General features: G+C 42.5%; 1 protein-coding gene across 1 annotated transcript; it reads left to right on the top strand.

The window, feature by feature from the left end:
* The first annotated feature begins 27 nt into the window (after positions 1-27).
* LOC105905189 (C-C chemokine receptor type 3-like) lies at positions 28-2,903 on the top strand. The gene is made up of 2 exons (XM_012833188.3): positions 28-649; positions 787-2,903. The coding sequence occupies exon 2, from the start codon at positions 827-829 to the stop codon at positions 1,820-1,822; it is 996 nt and encodes a 331-aa protein (XP_012688642.2). The 5' UTR covers positions 28-649; positions 787-826; the 3' UTR covers positions 1,823-2,903.
* Positions 2,904-23,943: the final 21,040 nt, after the last annotated feature.

The following is a 23,943-nucleotide window of genomic DNA, read 5'->3' as shown; positions in this document are numbered from 1 at the left end:
GTGTGGCAAATGTCTATTATGTGCTTTCTTTAGGTACCGTTAATTATGGAAGACTTGTACAACCCGGTGCAAAATCCAGCAAATATTAAAATTGGGTTGTTCCTCTTTTCACTACAATGTGGGATGTATTTCAAAAGTTCCTTGTTTCTGTTCCTGATTTTTTTTTTTGTCCCTCAGAGCTCTCTGAAGTATGCGGCGTTGTAGCCAGTACAGTACACTTGCAGAGAGAGAGAGAAAATAAAGATCAAACATCAATTAATGTTATAAGATATAACATCATTAGTGTTCTAAAAATTGTCATCTAATTGGACAAATGAATGACTTCACTGTTCACTTTGTAAAAAAAAAAAAAAAAACAAGAAGAAAAAAAACCTAATTGTTTCTCATCTTAGAGATAACTGTAGACAAAGACCCTGAACTGATAAATACAAACTGAAGTTCTTCTCACTCTGAAGTTGTTTGAACTCAGACGACACCAAAGAACTCCCACCATGAGGGATGGGTGGATGAGTAACTGTAAGATTTCCTACCTCCCTCCCTCTCTGCCTCCCACTCATCTTCCCTTACTTCAGCTTCTCACATCAAACTACACAGCAGTAAGGGCGATCATCAAGACTGGCTGATACTCTCTCATGATTGCTGCACTGCTGTAAGTAATGTTTTAAAAAAATACGTCTGTTGGCTCACTTCAATAGTCTTGATAGACTGGGCAACTTGATCAATTCATCTAAACTAATGCTGTGATATGTTTATGGACTTCTTTTGAGCTTCTGTTGTGTCCCACAGGCTTTGTAAGGCACAATAGGCATCAATACAAAAAAGCAAGATGGAAGACGAGGACTTCACAGTCGATTATGACTACAGTAATATGACGCCTGTGTCGCCCTGCGATAAGAATGAAGTTCACGAATTTGCGGCCTCGTTCTTGCCCCGATTCTACTATGTGATCTTCTCCCTCAGCCTACTGGGCAATGGCCTGGTCCTGTTCGTCGTCATCAAGTTTGAGCGCCTCAGGACGGTCACCAATATCTTCCTCCTCAACTTGGTAGGCTCCAACCTCATCTTCACCTTCGGTCTGCCCTTCTGGGCCAAGTACCACCAGGACGAGTGGACCTTCGGCCTGACGCTGTGCAAGCTGGTCGGCACCGCCACCTACGTCAGCATCTACAGCTCCGTGCTCTTCCTGACGCTGCTAACCATCGACCGCTACCTGGCCGTGGTGCACGCCTTGGCCGTCAGCCAGCACCGGAAGAGCTGCTATGCCGTGGTGGCGTCTGGGTGTGTCTGGCTGATCTGTGGCCTGGCCGGGGTGGGTCCTCTGCTCCGCTACAACGTGAAGTGGCACTGGGAAGCTAAGACACTTTGCACTGAGGAGCGGGACCCTTCGTGGAATGCCTTGGACACCTACCTTCACTTTGCCGCCTTCTTCCTCCTGCCACTGGTGGTGGTGGTGTACTGCTACGTGCGGATCATCGTCACCGTCTTGTCCACGCAGATCAACAACAAGCACCGGACCCTGCGCATCGTCTTCGTCATCCTACTGCTCTTCTTCACCTGCTGGACGCCGTACAACATCGTGCAGCTGGTGGACCTGCAGATGAGTCTGGACTGCAACGACAGCATCGACTACGCCAAGTACGTCACACACAACATCGCCGTCCTCTACTTCTGCATCAACCCTGTGTTCTACACATTCCTGGGACGCAAGTTCCAGAACTATGCCCGTACACTCATTGTGGGCTACGCTCCGTGTTTGAAGAACCACCTCTCAGTGGCGGCAAACAGTCGGTCACTGTCTAACCGCAGTCCACCAAGTTTATAGGACCAATAAAAGTGTCAACATACCTCTCTCCATCTTCATAGAGGGAAAGGTGAAAATAAGCTGAGTATGAATTTCAAATTGTGAAACTGCTCACTGTTTTACAGTCTGTAAATGCCAGAGCACAGAATAATGTTCTATGCAGAGATCTGTCCTGTGCATGTTACTTTACCACAGAATTTACTGTTCATTGCCAGTCTGTAGGATACAAAAAAGAAAACAAATCTGCATCCGCAACTTAAAAGGAAGGATGTTTTCAGGTTGATATTTCGTTCGAGACAAACGACAGATAGGTTACTGCTTCATGGTTGGCATGTTATCTATTGAAATGTTGCTCAATGCACCTGGGGTGTCCAAATCACAAATGAAAACATTTTCTAATCATGTTTCCGTCAGTGTTTATTTGATTCTCAAGTTTTGTTTTTCTTTTATAGCTTAAAACTGCTGTTTTTTTTGTTGCATTTTCTGAGTAGCCAACCACTACATTGCAACAGCCTTATGCTGGGCATGGGTTTACCATGCCCTCCTAACACTCTTCAGACAACCACTTCAAGCAGTCATTTTCTTCATTTCATCATTACATTAAGCAGAAAACAGCCTAGTTAGTGTTGGCACACTTGGCGTCTTACAACAAACTGCTTTTGCTTCCTTACACCGCCTTCAGAGAACAGTTACTGAAGCCAAGCATTCAGAAGGGTATGAGAAAATCAGTGATATGATTTCACAGCCACTTGCACTGACGGAGTATTTTAGCGCAGCTTCAATGGCACACATAGTCAAAGACTTCAGGAAATATTTCTTCTGGATTACAGGTTTGTGATCTAAATTGATGGGTGTTTTTTTTTAACCAAAATTGGACGTGTTTGGATGCTTTTGCTACGCGTGGAAAGTTGAGGGAATCATGTTTCATGTCATGGGGGTGGGTTCCCCTTATACAATAATAACCTATGGACGTTTTGGACCATCCAAGCAAACACACATTCTCTCTCTCTAAAGGGTTATGTTTTGTAATTGCTGTGGTTGAAGTTCTTTCTAATGGTTTGTTAATTGAATGCCATTTGGCCGTTGTGCACTTTTGCTGTTCTCAATGTCACTGAGTATCTAAACAAATAAAATGATCCTTATTCAATCGCATTTGTTAGTGTGTCTCACAGCTGACTGAAAGGAGCCCAAATTCATGGAACCTCAGGATTGCATCAGGTACTCTGAACACAACTCTAAAGTTTTTAAAACCCTTTCTTAACATTAACAAAACATGTCATTGTTAACGTTTTGCTTTTTCATTTAACATTTTAACCTATTACCTATATGCAAAACATCTAAATACACTTATGAAGACATGACGTTATTGTGCCTTTTAGAGAATTCAGTAATAAGATGTCCAGAGATTGGTGCACTGAGATTGGTAATTCGTTTTGCCAAAGTCATATGTGGATAGGAAGCAATCACCTCCATAAAAAACACTGGCAGGAGGGCAGGCCAATAGGTTTCTGAGTGTCACTCCGCTACTCGCTGCAGTTAGCATTCGCAGCCCGGGGGCGGCAACTTGTTACTGTTGCACAGCATGCCGGTCCACGGACCCCCGCGGGCCTTGGATTAGGGTTGTGCATCCTCCTCAGCGGGAGCTACACCAGGGTGGAGCTACACTTAGTCACCCAGCGAGGGCCGCTGATGCACCATCTTATGGGATGTGCGTAAGGCGAAGAAATTCTGGGAGCATTATGCTTCATTATGCTTCATGAAATACGCCCCTGGTGTCGCAATGTTGTTCGGATAGAGAGGGTACCAGACACAGCTGGGTGAACGAGCCTGCTTTTGTGAAGAGAAGTGTCAAAAGAATCGCTGCAACCCTATCTACACCCACAAGCAGATGTACGGACGTTAGAGAGCGCATCGTAAATAGTGACTAGGCCTCTCTGCAGAAAACAGGGCCTGTGCCTTTACTTTTTGTGTTAAAAGTACTTAACCTGCTGCTAATTGCATAATCAACAGGCCACCGCCCTCTAATTTGCTGCGCCCGATATCATTCAGTCACGGGTGCAATTGAATGAAATCTTTCAACCGCCAACCGACATTTAAAAGCAATCAATAGTTTAGCGACCAGGACATTGATATACATGCTAACAAGGTGTCATCAAACAAAGTGATAATTTTACACCACTCAAATGTATGAAAATATATACATTTGGACTACTCACCCATCTAACGCGCAGTCTGGATTACACCTGTATTTTAAAGAACAGACATGCGCTGTCCCCTGCAGTCTTCATACATACAACATAATACAGAATCAGCCACTCCTTGCGCTTCTCCTCCCAGAGTTTTGCCCAAACTTTTCCCACAACCCTCCCACGAAATACAAATGCAAAAGTTAAAACTCTCATTCTGCGCTCCTGCAGCAGGCCAAATGCAGTGTAAGTCATGTGCGGTCTGTTTGTACATACCATGCCATGTTTTTAGATGCACGTTGTGACTAAATAAAAACGGGCGCTAACATGTCAATCAATCTGCCCCTCGCTCTTGCAGGCTACAGTGATCTGAGAGATTGGGTTGGTGGTGCAGGAGCTGGGCTTACAACACTTGATTCCAGATGTGCTCAGTGGGATAGTACCTTCTGAAACGATTTTGGGAGCCAGTTTATTAACATAATTTGAGGCTCATCTCCTTTTTTTCTCAAAAATGTCTGCTAACCCATCAGTCAACTCAATTTATCATTTTACTGTTAGGACACCATCATTCTGAGCCTTTTAACTGGAAAAAGACAGATAATAGACATCATCCCATAAGGGCCAGATGAAGGTCAGTGTAAGATTTCAGTTGGCAGCAAAAGGACTTTCACTACCTAACTTAGCTCGCTAATGTTCATTTTCACTAAACAGTCTATATGAAACGCATATAATAAGACATACTATGTCTGAGATCTCCTCATGTTTGAAGCGGGTTAGTGCTCGCTTTGAATCAGAGACATTGATTTGTGTTCCTGACCTGTGGTAAGCAACTTAGCAAGAGGAAAATGGTACCTTATAGAAGACCACTGATGCACTTCAGAGGTGCAAAGAGGAGCCCTGAGATAAAGATATTTGAACTAAGCTTTTTCTCATTCAGAACAAATAGTTGATGTACACACACCAATCAAACAGTTGTTCTCCTTTTGATTAAAGATGGTGCAGTTGCATCCACTAAAGCAAAGATTGCTATCCTGAGGCAACTGCACCCTTTCCTAAAAGAGTCTATTCTGTGGGAGGTTATGAAACTCTTCTTTCTGAAGTCTGGATAGAAAATCTTCATTCACCTTCATGTAGTCTATTTTTACTTTTTAATAGAATTGTCGAGCCATTCTTTTACCCTTCAAACTCACAGGGAATTTAATTTAATTACAGTATTAAAGCTACATGCACCTTGATGTCTACCACTACCCTGTGGCCCAAAGACAGTTCTGCGCACCCCATTTGGCATACGTTTTTGATGCGTGCCCACCCTCTAAGCCATTTTCAAGTTGCAGGTTTCTGTTTTTTCCCCCTTTCTTTCTCTATCCCTCTCTCTCTCTCTCTCTCTCTCTCTCTCTCTCTCTCTCTCTCACTCTATCTCTCCCTCTCTGCTTTTAAGCGAAGGCTGCAGAATAACCATGTCACTGTGGGTATAAAAGCAATTTCCAGGTGGATGCTTCTGACAGAGGCATCCACACTGAAATTCATACATAAGTCTGTATATTTGGATGGTCAGCTGACAGGCTTTTGTTGACGCGCAGCTATTCACTGTCTCCTGGCAGACCGCCAGGCTCACGCGAAGAGCTTTGTCACTTTGTCACTCATGGCAGAAGAAAGACATTCGTCTGTGACTGGAGCTTATCATTCTTGGTGGACATATTGCAGGAGTCCGGGGATTGTGCCTGCCACAGTCTACCAGGGAGGAAAATGGTTCTTATTTTTATCCAACAATGTGGCACATTGTCCTCCAATGCACGTCCCCCCCCCCCCCACCCACCCACCCACCGACCCACCAACCCCCCCCCACCCCCCACCCAGGGATGTGTACTTCCTCTATGATGTATGAGTAATAAACACACGCTTTCTTTATCACCCACAGAGATGTGATGAAGGCTGTTGTGGAGGAAGTTTGAGAGATTGTCAGGGTGAGAATGGGTCAGGGTGTCTTCACAACTTAATTAGTATATTTCTGCAGATAAACTCTTAAACTTGTGTATGAGTTTCAGACAGAGGCAGTTTCAGTCTGACTCAGGCACACAGGCAGTTTGGTGCAAATACATTTTGACAGCAGCAGTACAGCTACCACTATACACTATATAGGATATATTTTTGTCTTCAGGAAAAGCAATCTAACTTTCTGGTTCATACTAACAGGTTGGCGACTGAGCTAGCAGGACAACTGAGTCGCCAAACATTACATGTTATTTGGAAAATACAAACACATAAAATACAGCAACAAAAACAAGGAACATGGCGATGACCTTTGAGTTCATCTGAGTCACAGGGAGTCTGCTTCAGATGATAGGCTTCCTTATCTGTGGTCAAAATCAGTGTTGTTGCGCATCAGCTCCCGGCGTGACGCAGCAGCAGAGGCAAGGTGAAGGGTTCACACAGAGAGAACCCACTTAACTGGTAATACACGGACCCTTCCCTGAATTCAGAGTTGCTTTTGGGCAACGGGGTCTGCTGTGTAAACATAAATTCAGTTGCACCAGCTGAAACTGGATCATCTTTTCATGCTGCTCCAGGGGCTGAGGGCGTCAAACAACTATTAATGCCAGAAAGTGATTCAGTATTCTTCCAGTCAGAAGTTTTCAAAGGTGGCACGCTGTCATCATACACTGCAGAGCCAGACATAACTGCCCTGAGTTACATAGAAGTGAACGGTAAAAAGGTGTTGTGTAAACAATCGGTTGATGTAATTAAAATGATACATTTGTTCAGGTTTGTTGCTAGAGTCACACAACATTAGTCTTAGGACATTTCTTTAGGCCTGTGTGGCAATGCTCAGTGTGAGAAAGACAACAACACTCTGGTGAATACATATGCATAATCCTCATTATGGGGAAGTGAGGCACAAACAGGCAAAAATGTCTTCCTCTAGCTGGTTGGCTATATGGAAAGCATTTCCACATTACACACACACACACACACACACACACACTCACACACACACACACACACACACACACACACACAAAACACACACACACACACACACAAAACACACACACACACACACACACACACACACACACACACACACACACACACACACACACACACACACACACAGAGAGAGAGAGAGAGAGAGAGAGACAATCTCACCCCCTCCCCTTCACCCCTGAGGATTTTGTCAGCCGTCTCCATGCCCTGTAGACATGCAAGTCTGTTTTCCCTCACGGGCTTTCCAACTTTTTCAGCTCCACACACCTGTGGGAGAAGGAAACATAGTCCTCAGGCAAAGCAATTATTGGCCGATTTCATTGTTGTACATGCTGCTGCGGGGAGCCACGGAGACCAGGGGGGGAAAAGCTCTTTTCAGCGCTCCATCAGAGGAGGAAAGTTTCTCTCCAAGACTCGACTGGGAAAGCCGCCTCAGCCCGGATCGCTCATGACAAGCAAAACAAAAGGCCCAATGCTGACAGGCCTTTCTTTCATCCAAGGGGGAAGAAAAGCTCAGTAGATTGACCCTGATGAACAAGCGTATAAAATGCAGTGTATTCAGACCTGTTTAGTCAAATTCCCCTTGAAGGTCCCACATCATTGCTTCTTTTATATGTGTGGAAACGTATGGTAAATGCTGAAAGATAAGTTCAGCGCATGCTGACTTATATTTCAAGGTTTGTTGGTGTGCTTTCTTTTTCCACTGAGTTACCGCAAATAACGATGTCAGCATTCGACTGTGGTTTGTACCTGTGACCAGATTTTAACCATGATGTCCACGAAGCCTTATTTGCCAGTTTACCCCAGTGACTGAGCTTGAGAGTTAACAAATCAATACATAGTGAGAGGTAGCCATTTGCCATTATCATCAAACAGGAACATCAGAGCATCTCTGCCAGAATTATGTTCTTCTTGCTCATTCACTATGGCTGGACAGACCCAGTCGTAGCAAACAGTTTTGTGAAAATGAACTCTCAGTGACACATCATGTCTTGGCTGCATGTACTTGTAAGATGTAGTAAGTGCTTTATACAATATAGCACTTTTACACAGTACATACAATACTTGTGTTCAAAGGATCAGAGAGAGTCCATATCCATTTCCCCTCTTCCCCTATTTACAATTCTGAGCAGTGGTGGAGAGTAACATTTACTCAAGTAGTGCACTTAGAACAGAAATAGAAAAGCCTTTATTGTCATTGTATTCGCATACAATGAAATTTGGAGTGCTGCTCCTGCTGGTGCGACGAGGGACAACATATAACACGACAACAACATATAACACAACAATATTACAACTATCTAAAACAGTACGAATAGCTTAAAAATATATATATTAAGAGTTCAACAAAGTACTTGCACCTAAGTAAGTGTACTCAAGTATTTAGATTTTGTCCTGCTTCATATTTCCACTCCAAACCATGGAAATATTGTACTTTCTACTCCACTACATTTGTTTAACAGATTTAGTTACTATGAAGAGTTTACACAATGAACAATAACTAGGGGTGTGCATATTAACAATTTTTTATATTCGAACATATCTGACAGTGTCCATGAATGGTTATTCGGTTATTCTAGGCTGGCTACAGCTAAAGGAAAATTTATGGGGAAGGTAATAGGCCTACAACCTTGTCTTGTGACTGTGTATAGACCAATACCTCTGTGTCATCACACAGGGGGCTGGTGGCAGAAAGTATATGGCTCCCTTAGACTTACATGAAGAATTCATGACTTTCTCAATGTTCTTAAATAACCTGACCATGTTTCTATAATGTCGGTATACACTGGAGTGTATAATGTTGTTTACACTGTAGCACATCTGTCACATATTACAAAATATATTTCCATCAACATGATCACATGAGTCACCTTAGAGATTTATTTTAACACAGCCCCCAGCTGAATATTTGTATCAGCAAGCACCTCTCAGGCAGATGTTGGTTTGTAGTTGTTGGTATGACAGTTAGCATAACAAGCTATAACCTAGCTCTTCAACCCAATGCAGCCCCACGATTGCTGTTTTTCAGTTGGAATGGTAATTATCTGGTTTGTTTTATTTAACGAAAATTAAGACTACAGCTAAGACTAGCAGTAGAATAAATAGTTTTGTTAACTGAAATAAAAATAAAAATTACAGTTTACAAAACTGTACAAAAGGCCAATGCTGACATAGAGTGACCCTTTTGGGACTTCTCTGTGTCATGAAATGGGCAGCCCATCTCCCCCAGCCTCCTTCCCGTGAGTGTGAGTCTCATGTTCATGTGCTGACCGAGACTCATCATTCTCAGGACCTAACAACACCCCCACTCCCCCTCAGCCCCGTGCCCACTTGTTTCCCAATTAGGCAGTGGATGGAGTTAGGCTCAGAGCCTGGAGAGTCTATTTACACTTTAATAAGCTAATGATTATATGTAATAATATATCAGTCAGAGGTACCAAACCAGTTATTTTACTTTTACATTGCTGTTTTGTTACTTTTATTTAAGTAAAAGATCCAAATACTTTTTCCACCACTTATTCTGAGTGTATCTTTGTGTTGAACTCTGGTACTTCTTTTCACACCATGTACTACGTAATCCATCGATGGTCAGATGTACTATTGGGACAGAGGGCCAGGAACACATGCTGCGTTTCCCAATGGTTTTCATTCTTGACAGCCACAAGTGTCAACAGGTTTCCTCTGTTGGCTCCCTAAGGCCAAGCAACAGTTATAGTGCCCTCTGGGGTCCTGGAAGGGTACTACATCCTATCATGGGTAGTTTGAGTCAGTGAATGATAAACAAATTATTGCTTGTAATTTAGACGCATCAACCGGAAGTTCATGGCCTTAGAGAGTGGGATTATCTATCCAGATGATCTGTGCTGTGAGCCAGCATCTCTCACCCCTCAGCTAATGACCTATCCCTAAGTATAGGTTGGGTATTTAGCAGCTGCTTTTAACCAAGGCGACATACAGACAACCTGCAGCGATAGGGAAAAGAACCCGGGTCTACTGAAAATGTTGTTTTCATCATCTGAAATGAAGAAAATAAATAATCCTTATTATCATTTTTTTGGTTGAACGGTATTTGTTCATATTACGTCCATCCATAGCCTCATAAGGGATGCTTCGCATGTTTGGGGATAACTTGGAAACGGAGACTTCTGGGGTCACTGTATATCCCATATACACAGAGACAGCACATGCTGTATCTCTTCAGTATGAGTCACCCATTCAACTCTGACCTACAGAATAAATACATCATTAATCCACGACCTCTTCCAGAGATGGCCAAGCGGAAAGCTGCCTATAGGCAACCCAGCGTGCCCAGTCCATGAAAAGCTACACTAATTGCTGTCTGATGAGACACCCTGCATGTTTATCAAGCAGCAAGGCATGATAACCATTCAGCTGTAATTCAAACTGGCATCCTTTGAAAAGTATCAAATATTTAGATTTACCCTTAATCATTGAGCATGCACTTCAAATGAGGCCACACGCGGCGGTGAAATGCAGCTGGATTGGTTGACTCTCTCCCTAGGCAGTGCAGAATATGTGGAGTTTTCTTTAAATGTTACATCTGAATAACCCAAAATCAAACCCTGAGAAAATATTAGGGAGGGATTCACTGGGGAGAATGGATGGTGTCATTAGTTTGTCTCTGCCTTATGTGAACCAGGAATAAGGCATGACTTCTCTTTGAAGGTGACCATAAGGTCAGCCGGTAATGAGAAGATTTTGCCTCTGATGTGTTTTGACATTGATACACTATTGATACTTGCTAGAGAAATATACCTTTGTTGAAAATAACAATGCAACTGTGTTCTTAAAGTGTGACAAGCACCATCATGCTATTTATTCAGTCCACCTTTGGGACCTACAAATCAAATTCTTAGAATATTTAACCACAGCTTGAAATCAGAACCACACAGTCAACAACAGTGAATCCAGAAATGATTTTAATATGCAGAACAAGCCAATACCTACTTACAATACATCATCATCTTTGTTGCTGTCATTAGTTTCTGCCTGATTGTTTTCTGGTGATTGTCTTACCCTTGACCGGAAGTACCAGTATATATTCTCTTGGACATTTTATCACTACTTACACTTTCATTTAGATGGATCGCCTGTGTTAAGGACTTTTATTTATTTATTTATTTTAAAAATTACAAATTTTAACTACAATAAATGCAAGATGTGAAAAGTCCTATTGGCACAGTTAAAAAAATAGACCTCCAGTGCTCATCAAAGTCTAGATTTAGTCGCCAATCGAAAAGACAGTGTTTTTGCCAACAACATTATCAGAATTCAATGACAGTTGGATGACAATTATTTTAGATTAGTGAGTTTTTTTTTTTTTAAATATTCCCAATCTAGTGTACACTCTCATTGACATTGAACAGAACAGTCCTGGAACATCCTCCTAAGTAGATATCAGAAGGTTATTAATGCCAATTAACCTCACCAGACATTCTGGAAAAAAAAGCTCAGGGCTATTTCATTAATGTGTCTGGCTTTGAGCTTTTCCAATCTCACCCAAACTGTGCCTGCATTTTGAAAAGGGCAGCAAAGGATCCTCCTTCTTTGCTTGTCCATCATAAAACAATAGTGGATTTATTTGTATACGCACACACACACACACACACACACACACACACACACACACACACACACACACACACACACACACACACACACACAGGCACGCACACACACACAATGTTTGTTATATTTAATTATTATTTATTGGTGAACATTAACTCATATTTGCCGGTCACTGATGATAGTGCTCCATAGACTTAATGTTATTCTGTAAACCTACATGCATCAGAGTCATATTTCTTGCCTGCACTATATGGACGTAGCCATATATTTGAAAAACTGCTCATTTGTTAATTGAACTCTGACGTGAAGCAACATTTCACCAGGGAACACACCAGGGGCCAAAGTTCAACCAACAAGGCACTTTTCAAATGAGTACTTAAATTTGACGTCTGGTAATATACAACTGGTCCGCAGTGCACATAAGTGAGTAGCTCCAGAAACACTTCTCAAAGCATTTTTGAGGGAAAAAACAATATCCAGAATCCAATAGAGGGTATGGTCACCTTTATGTGTGTTTTTTTCTCTTTTACTGTTTGTGTAATTAGCAATACCTACTATTACTCCATACGATTAAAGTTGTGTTACCAAGTTACCAAGAGCTTCAACTGTATTTAAGAATGTCATGCACTGCGTCACTTGGCATGAAACAATATGTAATTCACAACTTGGCATTGTTGTGCCAAGTTTTGACACATAGGCTTTTGGAGAAGAGATGAGCACAACACTCATGGTTTGGAGCGAGATGGAGCGCCAATCGAACCAAGCGCAAGTTCCCATCACTTAAGAGTGATGACGCTCAGCAATGACATGACATAAATCTCAGGTGTTTTGAAGTAGTAACTTCTCAAGGTCAGCTAAGAGCACTCTGTGCTGGAACTGCAGGGCATCCATTTTTCCCTCGCTTTCAACGGACAGGAGACTGTGATGGATAGATCAGACGAACTGCCTGTTCCCCGGCAGTGTGAGCACAGAACAATGCTCAGGGAGAAACACACACACACACACACACACACACACACACAAACTCAGCCTCTCTCACACACACATACACACACAAACACACACACAAACAAACTCAGCCTCTCTCTTTCACACACACATACACACACAAACACACACACGCACACACAAACAAACTCAGCCTCTCTCTTTCACACACACATACACACACACTCACACACAAACCACGGCCCCACCCACACACAAATGCATACTGACACACACTTACACACACACAAATACCCAGAGCGGCTGGGAACTCTTCAAACTCAATATGTTAGTCTCGTCACAGTCTGCTGGCGCTGCTACTTTTGGGGTTGGAATGTAATGCAGCCTTTACATTCTCCGCTTTTAGAAAAGACTCCTTACACACTTTAACCAAATGTACTCTATACATTACACATTGCCAGATGAATTGAAAGGAAGGGATTTTTTTTGTCCACAGAATGAAAGCTGTGCATTACTTGCACTGAGCTATTATGAGGGCCTGTTTCTTTAGGGTAAAAAAAAGACTGAAATAGACTTGCAGAACACATCATATTATTGCATTTTGTAACATACAATGTACCTTCTGTTAAAGGCTCAGATGCCGCCATTATCTTCACGGTAAGTCCATCGAAGTAATTACTTCAATTTTTTTTCTGCCTGAGGGACAAAATCATTTTCTGATAAGTGCAGTAGATTGGCTAGACCTAATTTAACCCAAACAATGACATTTATCTTTTCTCTTCTTTCACTATCTGTGTGTGTGTGTGTGTGTGTGTGTGTGTGTGAGAGAGAGAGAGCGAGAGAGAGAGAGAGAGAGAGAGAGTTTGTGTGTACACTGGCAATAGACTGAGTCGAGCCTATTTAACCCAAACAATGATATTTATCTTTGGTAACCGCTGGCTGCTTCTAAGACGTCACTGCACTTTCCGTTATCATTTTGGAATCCGTCAGTCATGAATTTGTCATGAAAATCCTGTATATGTGTGGCCTAAGATCTTGTTAGTGAGCGTAGTTGTCTGAGGCACATCACGTCATGCCATGAAGGTGTTCCAGCTAGTGAACCCAGAACAAAAAAAAACCATGATGAGTCATTGTACTTAATGTGACCAACAGTAAACCTGCATCAAAATATATTATAGAAATAAAAATACCCAACAACAATTACTGTTTAAAGAATGACTTATAGTCAGCCATGTTAGGAGTATTTGTCCACGTGCTTCAAGCAGTGACATTATTATGATTGTCTAAATGAGAGCCGAGGTCATTTATGAGCTGTTTGATGCTGTAGCCACATTGTAAAGGCAGAAGCATGAGCTGAAAGACGTTGTCAAGGTCATGATGAGCAGGAAACTTTTTCTCTTCATCTCACCCATCCAGGTATTGTTCTTCCTCCGTCCTTTACGACGGGGCCTGCATGTGATCGAAACCCATTCGGCCGTAAACAGGTCCCTTGTGCTCCCTTTCCCTGGCAGTAAAGGCGATGCAGTGGTAGATTTTTTCCCCCCTCATCGCAACTGAATTACGTTAAACTCGTTGCGCCTTTGCTTTACGAGCCCTCACATTTCACACTCCTGATCAGCCCAATGAAAATGAAGGATAATTGAACAAATAAATCAAGCGTGTGCACATTAAAGCAGTTTGCATCAGCAGTGCACAGTTCTGACACGCACACACACACACACACACACACACGCACACACACACACTTACATAAACCGCCCCGACCACATACACACACCGACCACTCCTACACAGACAAATAGAAATTCACAAGGTAGATGAGTGTGTGTGTGAGTGTGTATATGTGTGTGTGTGTGTGTGTGTGAGTGTGAGTGGGTGAGTGACTGTGGCAAAGCAAACATCAGGTGATTTATTAATATGTTGCTTGATGTAACCAAATGTATTGACAACGCGACACCCATAAATCAGAATTATTTCACAGTTTTTCCTCTTTGAAAAAAAACCCAGCATCTGCACCAGTTGCTCCCAGTCGACTCTGTCAGGCCAGAAACTCTCCTTCCTTTTGGCAGCGGCGCTTATGGTCCGATTCAGGGCTATTTCACAAGAATCTCCAGAGCGCTGAGCAGGAAATCAAACTGTTCCGCCGTGAGGCGTGATCTCTATCCAAAACATACATCTAGATGATGAACAAAGTAAATGTCGCATGGGCAGAGTGTGTGTGTGTGTGTGTGTGTGTGTGTGTGCGAGAGCATTTGCCGTTAAAGGTTACAGCTGAATATCAATAGCACAGGGAAGCCTACCTCCCGAGTTAAGAGTACATCCATTATTATTATACTCTGCTCCCTAACACAAAAAAACCCTTGTGCCTCATCAGTACTGCTAGCCGATAAATCAAGGGCGTCATTAACATAGCACGGACATGAAAAGAGTTCGACTACAGAGTTTTTTCAATTATCTAATCAATCATCTTCTTTCCTGTCTTCTTCTCCTTCTTTGTGCCCTGCTTGCTTTGGAGATCAGCACTCGGGGCTGTGCGTCCATGCACAGTGACACCATGATGAAGAGCGCGGCTTTGAATGGGAGCGGAGATTGATCTCCTTCAGGTACAGTCTCGTAGCGCAGGTAATGCATCATCTGTGCCACACTTCTCTCGCGCACAGCTAACTGGGGCAGGCTTTCAGGTCTCCAGATGCATCGCAAGATGCTAATCTGAGCCGGCAGACTCGCCACTCGCTGCTTTATTTACTGTTTATGGGGGGGGGGGGGGTATTTCATATTGTCGCTGGCAGAGCCCTTCACAACTCATAATACTCACTTAGAGTATGGTCGTGAATTTAAGTTGAGAATGAGACGGGTAGGAACTGGACAGAATTCGAATGTGTGTGTGTGTGTGTGTGTGTGTGTGTGTTTGTATGGAGGGACTTTTGTGTGTATCGGGGTGTGTGCAGTGTGTGAGTGTATGATGGAATGGATGTGCGTGCAGGTACCTGTATGTCAGTATGTATGTAGCAGAGTGCATACACACACACATACACACACACACACACACACACACACACACGCGCACACATACATATATATAAGTACGTGTTTGTGTGCGGGCGAGCATGTTGGCGGATGAGCTTGTCATGGATTTCAAATGAACCCCTGGCCGTGCTGTGCTGTGCTGTGCTGTGCTGTGCTGTGCTGTGCTGTGCTGTGCTGTGCTGTGCTGTGCCTGGCCTGTGTAAGGTATTGAGACCTTCTCTTTTGCCTGGAGGTGAAAGCAAACAGCCGACGCCAAAAGCCCATCTCATTTCCTCCCTCCCTGTCAAACCTCAGGGCTGCTCCAACTCAACGGCCTCCTGATACATGATGAGGGGGAGCAGCAGCACGGTAACAGTAACAGGCAGGATAACAGTGTGTGCGTTTGTGTGTGTGTGTGTGTGTGCGTGTGTGTTTGTGTGTGTGTGTGCGTGTGTGTGTGTGTGTGTGTGTGTGTGAGTGTGTATGCATTTGTGTGTCTGTGTGTGTGTGTGTGTTTGTGTGCGTGTGTGTTTGTGTGTGTGTGTGTTTGTGTGTGTGCATTTGTGTGTCTGTGTGTGTTTGTGTGTTTGTGTGCGTGTGTGTGTGTGTTTGTGTGTGTGTGTGTGTGTGTCTCAGTGTGTGTGTGTGCGTGTGCGTGTATGTGTATGTATATGTTCGTGTCTGCTTGAAAGAGAAATAAAAGATAGAAAGAAAGGAAGAAAAAAAACACAGAGAAAGTGAGAGGAGGTGGTGGTGGTGCAGGTGACTGACCTGGACTGTATTCTTTAGCTTCTGTGCCTGGGGTAGCTACAAGCCAGCACACCATCACACAGCATTTTGGTAACAGTAAATGGCACAAGAACCACACGACAAGCCCCCTGGGCTGCAGTGCTAAGCACAACTACACGCTTGTTCCAGGAACTCGAGCCTGGATCTGCTCATAGTCTGACCTTTGTCAATGCAAAAAATAGTCATCACAGTGGCAATCAAAACTTAGTTGTGTACAAAAAAAAAACCAAACATATTTTGATGACTTGCAGGTTAGTTTGGATGGTTTTAAGTTCTTTGCTAAAACAGAGAAGGTGGTCACACACCAGAGGGGCAAGGCTAACTCTTTTAATCAAGTCTGACAGAAGCTACCCCGGAATATGATCAAAAATCAGCAATTAAGCCTGAAGTAGCGCTGCCAATCAGTAACATTATAATACATTGGTTGCCAATTTTTGTTTTTGTTTTTGTTGACACACTGAATGGAGGAAAAGGAAAATCATGTCAAGAGAAGGAGGTGTTCAGTGTGAGCGCTGTGTTAGGAAAATCATGTGCATTCAGTGTGAGCGCTGTGTTAGGAAAATCAAGCCACAACCATTTAAAGCTTGGAATGCACTTAACAGAACAAATCCTTGAGGTGAAGACGCAAAGGCAATCAACAGTGTAAGCAATGTTTCCGAAGCATTAAAAAGTGGTAAGTGCATCTCCAAGTCTCTGTAGACTCAAAGAATGTTTGTTCTCCCCTCCCTCCCTCTCGATGTAATAACATTAGTTCTACTTTTAACTTTTCCCCAGCCTTCCAACTCCCAAAATGTCTCCAGCCTGATGTAAATGGCAATGATGAGAAAAGTTGCTCCATTTAGGGGAAGTTCAGAGATATCACCAAAGGTATTTTGCACTAACGCTGAAAGTATTCCACTACAGAGTGAAGTTTTGCAGACACACGAACTCTGGCGTGAAGCTCATGAGAGTGTATTTTCCTTCCAATGTAGCCCTTTAAACACCCTCTTGTGCAACTCCTTCCTGCTTTCATCCTACAGCCATTTATAAATAGAGCCCTACCAGCGTCTGAGCATCCGACTAGCACAACAAATCTCCTGGCATTTGTTACTCTTCGTCCACACTGAAAGAATTAGCATGTATCATCAACATCATGTATGAACCCAGAACAGATTAAGCGTCTATCAGTAACCACCTCTTAGTTTTCTTCATTTGCCAGTGAGGCTCTCATAGTGAAATAGAAACTGGGCGTCGGACAACATGGCACCGCGTCGCGCTCATGACTCCCAAGTTGCCCAAGGCCAGTTAGGATATTCCAACTGAGAGCAATGTAGGTAAGTCATTGTACGTTTGTTAAATTATTTGTAACCCCAGTAATGTAGAGGAGTAATACTATGTATTAATACTGTATTGACACTCAAGGGCCCACAATACATAGACATGCTGTTTAAACAGTGGAATAAATATAGATTTTTAATGATATAAATAGTCCCAAACAATGAAAGAAAATAGAACGTCTAAAATCTACTACGTGTAAGACCCTGTGACCCAGAAATGTCTATGCTTTGTAAATGTAGATGAGGTTACCTGATGAAATATTTAAGTTCTCAGCATCTTCATAATGCCTTAATAATGTGGATGTGCCAATGCTTTTGACACGCTTTCATCTTTCTGTCTAATTTATATCAAAGAGTGGTTAATGACACTCCTGGTGGTGTTCCAGGGGACTGCAGTTAAACCCCTGAGGTGGTGAATATTGCAGCTTTGCCAGACATTCATTGTCTTCAAGGACTCACAGGTACCATATCATAGGAATGCGGTGAAGTATACATTTAAGCATACCATTTGACTACCACAAATATTTGCATAATGCACTAATTAAAATAACATTTTCTGGCACGCCATCGTGTATGTTTAGCATATTCAAGTGGCAAAACATTCCACTGATGTACTTAAGCACATATAAGATATGGTGACACACAGTTCAGCTTACCTACATAAGGATTTTATAAGAAATTCATAAGCGATGAACAAATACAAGAAAATAATACATATGTGAAAGTATTGTTATGATGAACGTGTGTACTCAACACTTTTTAGTTATTTAGTGCATATGAGTGTATTAACAATCCCTATGTAGGTACCCTGCAAATAAAGTGTTATCTAATTACATCATAGTATATTATTATAGGATAGTATACTATACATTATATAGTATATTATAAAATTCCCCAAATTCTGATATATATTTTAAAACGCAGAATCTTATAAAGGAATGTACAAACAAGCTGAGACTGAACTGCTGTGTTGGATAACATCCCATATTTGAAAGTGAAAGTGCAACATTGAGGGTTTAAGTGAATTTGAGGCGGGTGGGCCACTCCACAGCAGGAGGCTCCATTAACTGCCCTGATGGAGGAGGTGAGGTGAGAAGGAAAATAACCCCCCCACACACACACTCAAGCCCACGGGAAACAATGAAAAATGAAAGGTGCTTCTTAAGGGCTCGAGATCTTGAACCAGCAGACAGCCTCGGTTATGTCACTGCCGAAACAAAATGTCTGGCTCTTTACTGGGGAGTTATACTTTGTGAAGAGAAGGAAGGAAATGAGAGAAAATTAGCTACATTTTATTAAAATAATGTAGAGTTCTGTAAACAAGAGCATAGGATGGTGGACCCTACAAATGTTTTGAAATGCTACTATTGGAGATATGTTTCCTTTTCTTGATCTAATATCAGAACAGGCATTTGCCATCATCATTAATAAAGCCATTCACTTCTACAATACTTAAATCTATTTTAAATCTTCATCTTGTGCAGAAGATGCAAATATTCAGCGAACTAGCATTCAGTAATGAAGATGACCAAGAGGCTGAATTTGCATTGAGTACAGAACTGAATACATAAATCTCTTCCTCCCCTTGGTGTGTCCCTTATCATACCAGGAAGCCGTTGATGGACTGTAGTTATTTATTTTGCTGATGAGAAACCTTGAAAAGATTCACCCAGTTTGAATCTTTTGCGAAAGGGGGATACTCACACATTACCATGGCCTCCCCAAATCCCTTAGTAATTTGTCGCAATCACAGAAATGCTCGCCTCAGGTTCCCGCTCAATCACCAGTAAACATTCTCTTTATGTGTGTGAAAAAATGTGCCGTGCTCCACCTCACATGTTATGATCTCTTCCAACGAGTTTGACCCCCTGGAGGAAGGATGTGTTGATAACCTAAACTCTTCTCCGGCCTTCATGCATCTCATTCTCATTTGTTATTGGGGGATGACAGTGGTACAGGAGGTAGAGAAGTCGGTTAGTAATCAGAAGGTTGCTAGTTCGATTCCCTGTCGAAGCGTCCTTGAGCAAGACACTGAACCCCTAATTGCTCCTGATGTGCAGTGTGCCATCAGTGTAAATGTAAAATGTGTATACATTGTAAGTCGCACATATGTAAGTCGCTTTGGATAAAAGCGTCTGCTAAATGACTAAATGTAAATGTAAATGTAAATGTTATTGGCTGCAGACTGAGAGCATGATGAAAGGCCTGTTCAACTACTGGTATGCCCTCACCTGTGTTCTAGGAGCAAGGCTCAATCTATTTCAGCTTATGTTTTACTGGTAGCAGATCTTTTAAGGGATTGTGTGTCAGAAATAGAATACAAAAAAAGTCGAAAAAGAGGAAGAAAAAGAAAAAAGAAGAAGAAGAAGAAGAAAGAACACAAGAAGGAGGAGGTGAAGAAAGAAGAGACAGCTGCTTGACAGCTGATGTATCAGGAAAGAAAGCACTGACAAGCAGACAAATGCCATTTTAATTCTCTTTGCTTTTCATGTGTTGACTCAGATAAGCCTGGCACTGAGTAGATATGTCGAAGCTACACTCTCGAGTAAATAAGGCGCCCAGGGCCATACCAAACATTACCCACCTAGTGGCCGTCCCATGCTATTTCCATTGCCAATTTACTGAGAGTCTGTTGACAGGGGTACATTTACATTTACATTTAGTCATTTAGCAGACGCTTTTATCCAAAGCGACTTACATATGTGCGACTTACAATGTATATACATTTTTACACTGATGGCACACTGCACATCAGGAGCAATTAGGGGTTCAGTGTCTTGCTCAGGACGCTTCGACAGGGAATCGAACTAGCAACCTTCTGATTACTAAACGACTTCTCTACCACTGTACCACTGTCGCCCCACTAGGTAGGACAGACAGGCTTTGTTTCAGGGCAAGAACTTGGACAAGTGCGAAATAACGCGAAACGTGGGGTTGCCGGTAGTGTCGCGTTACTTTTGAAACTGAGGAGGGCCCAACTACATTTGTGAAGTTTATTTCACATGTGTTATTGTTATAGAGATAATAGATATAGATATAGATATCATCTGAGGAAGCCTGGCTTCCGCTAGGAGCTCCCACTAGGGGTCATGAGGGTGAAGGGATTAGGACAAGTTCTCTATGAAGTTTGGGGAGAGTTGGCATGTAGTTAGGGCCAGTTTGCAGGTATTTCATAGCTATTAGATGACTGATAGATTATTAATAGAGATTAATTGACAGGATGTGGTATGCAGATAATGAAGAAGTGTTTTGAATGCTAAGCCAGTGTGTTCGAAATGACATGCATACGCTGAAGTGTCTATGAGGTCCTGTTACATGGAAGCTGCTGTTGCTGATTTATGCAGCATTGGTTTTAATGAGAAAGGCTTCTTGACATATGACCAGATGGTGGGTGGTGGATGGTGGATGTTTGTTCCGCCAGAAACATCATAAATACTATGTGCACTGATCCTGTATTAATGTGCATGTCTCTATAATTCTTTTCTCACCTGGTTTAACAAAAGTGATGTCAAAACTTCTTTTTTTTTCCCCCAGAGGTGACACAGACTGATGATATGTCTACCATGCTTGTACATCTGTTGGACAACAACGTTTTACTAACAACTTAACTTTCACTCAATATAACAGATTGAGGCAGCAGTATCCAGGAAGGAAATCAGCTAGATCAGTTCATCAACAACGTTCAATCGACATTCAGTTTCAACCTTACAACCTCACAACATTCATACTCCCAAAAAGTGCTTGATTGGCGTCATCTGATATCTCATGGAAGGGTAGTAGAGGCCACAGCTACACCATTGTTTCACTGCCCCTGGTTCAAGGAGCACATGGAACAGGGGCATCGCTTTCACCCCAGATTAAATACCCATCACTGACCAGTATGCCGGTAATTCAGCCCGTGTTGTTCCAGTTGCAGTTTATTGCTGCATTAAGGCTAGGGTGGCAAAACATTTTCCGTGTGGGACTATTTCAAAGCCTAGTAAGCCATTCCTCTCTTTCCATACCCTGTGACAACCATATTCAGGCACAAGGGGACCCACACGTCTCCACTTAGTGCCATTGCTGCGTTTTGAGGTGTAATTGCTTTGGTAGATGCCCTTATCACACCCCCGACAACCACCAGCACCACCCATCCCCACCATCCATGCACACACACACCACACAAAACACACACACCACACACACACAACACACACACACACACACAACAGATACAAACATATACACCCCCCCCCCACACACACACACACACACATACTGGCACAAACAGATACCCACACACACACACACACTATCAACCCTGCCAAAGGCACACATACACATGGGGACACACATACACACACCCATAAATGCCCTCAACTTATAAGTGTGCCAGCTGTGTCATCAGTATTCGTGTCCACCTGTCGTGCCAGCAAAGACAAGGTCCTATGAGGTAATCTCCTCTTAGCGTTAGCATAGCGTATTTATCCTCAGGCTCTTTCTTTCCCAGCTCCATTAATTTATGACTCTCTCAAGCATCTCTCACACAGGGCCTCAATATGTTACAGGCTAGATTTGCCCCGAAAGAATAAAACTGTAGGAATACTGCTCAAACCAGCTTGCCACATGTTAATCATGTCTCTTTATGTATGTGCTTTCAGATGCATGAAGCAGAGACGGAGGGCGGGGGAAAGCCATGAATAAATGCGTTAAATTACAGGGGGCGATTAGAGAGTGCATGGTGTGGTTATTTGTCATCGCTAGTATTCCAACAATGATTTAGAGGGGCCCACGCCTCACAGAGACCTTAGAGCTCTTTGGGTCCAAGTTTTCTTTGTGAGAGTGAGATGAGCTGAATTAACTATGTATGTTTCATTATGTAATCCACTTCTCTCTCGCTCGCTCTTCCCCCCTCATATTTTCATTTGGTGCTCATCAAATCTGGCTCTAAGTTTGCAACTTTTTTCCTGCAACTTTCTCGAACGAGGGTGTCTATTTATGGGATGAAATTAGTCAGGGAGACTGAAAACTCTTTGTTGTAAATGTAGAACTGAGGACTGTGTCAGTCTCTGGATCCACAACTGATCATGTTGCTGAGAATAGAATTGCAAATACATTAGAAAATAAAAAAAAACTTCAGCATGTTCAGCCTTAACAGATACATGAGGTTATGTAAATGTATAATGATTAAAAGCGAGAACTCTGGGAACGCATTTGGAGTGGAAAAAGCACAAGGTGGTCTCTGAATAGAATGAGAAGGAGGTATTATAAATGATGGGGAAGCGGGAGACGCTCTGTTGTCCATTGACTTTGGCTGCGGTTTTGGCCTCGCAATATGTCGACTCAACCTGCCAAGACTCAAGCAGCAACCTCTGAGCCAGCTCAGCGCTTTTCCGGCATGAAAAAGTGCCAACTCGGAAACTTTGGATTCTTAAAACTCACTTATCCACCCTGGCACGGAGAGTGATACTATAATTGCTTGGACACTGAAAAACAGGCATCTCCCTTTTTTCTCCATTTGTAGTTTAGGTATACACACTGACAAGATAGAATATAGATGGGACTAAATGCAAATATACAAGCAGAGATGTTCACTGTTTCATGTGTGATTTAACGCTCAATGCAAGTGCAGAACCACATGGTCTAACTACTGAAATATGTAGTGAAATTGGGGCATGAACCCAGTTTCATAAAAAAAAAAAATAGAATGGATGACTCTCCTTGGTTTGTACCCAGTTGTGTACCCAACCTGCAGGAGGTGGCAGAAATGTCTTTGAAAAGGCAGTTTTCCATGGAGCTTCCTTATCATGAAGGCTATGCAAAATCAGAGTAAGTAGAAATATCTCTGGTTGCCTGTTAAGCATCTAAAATTAAGGCAAACAACTATAGGCTTTTTTGTCCAAGAGAAATCATACTGCTTCCACCTAAATACATAAATATACATATTGAATACATGGTTTTTCTACTCATAGCTCTGGTCATCGTTTATATTCAGCACCTTTTTCCTGTCTATTTCTTGTTTGGGACTCTTATCTTTGTAGTAGTCTGAGTGTGTTTACTTCCTTGCTCTTTTGTTACCTTGTCATGTACCTTGTTTTCCTGTCTCTGTCTCCGTCTCTGTTCCTTGTGTTACTTCCTTGGTTCCTTTTTCTGTTTGTTTCCGGTGTATACCTGTGAGTAAAGTCTCATCTTGTGTTTAAACCTGAACTTGTGTGTTGTGTGTTTGGGTCCAGCAGCACGACATTATCCTTATGATATTAACCTTATGAGCACACTGCGTGACCCACTAAGCTCTTCTACAAAACCAATATCGTCTTGAAGGGACTTATTTTTCGATAATGAC

This window comes from Clupea harengus, unplaced genomic scaffold, assembly GCF_900700415.2.
Source record: "Clupea harengus unplaced genomic scaffold, Ch_v2.0.2, whole genome shotgun sequence".
Taxonomy (NCBI): domain Eukaryota; kingdom Metazoa; phylum Chordata; class Actinopteri; order Clupeiformes; family Clupeidae; genus Clupea; species Clupea harengus.
This window is presented reverse-complemented; position numbering and strand designations above follow the sequence as displayed.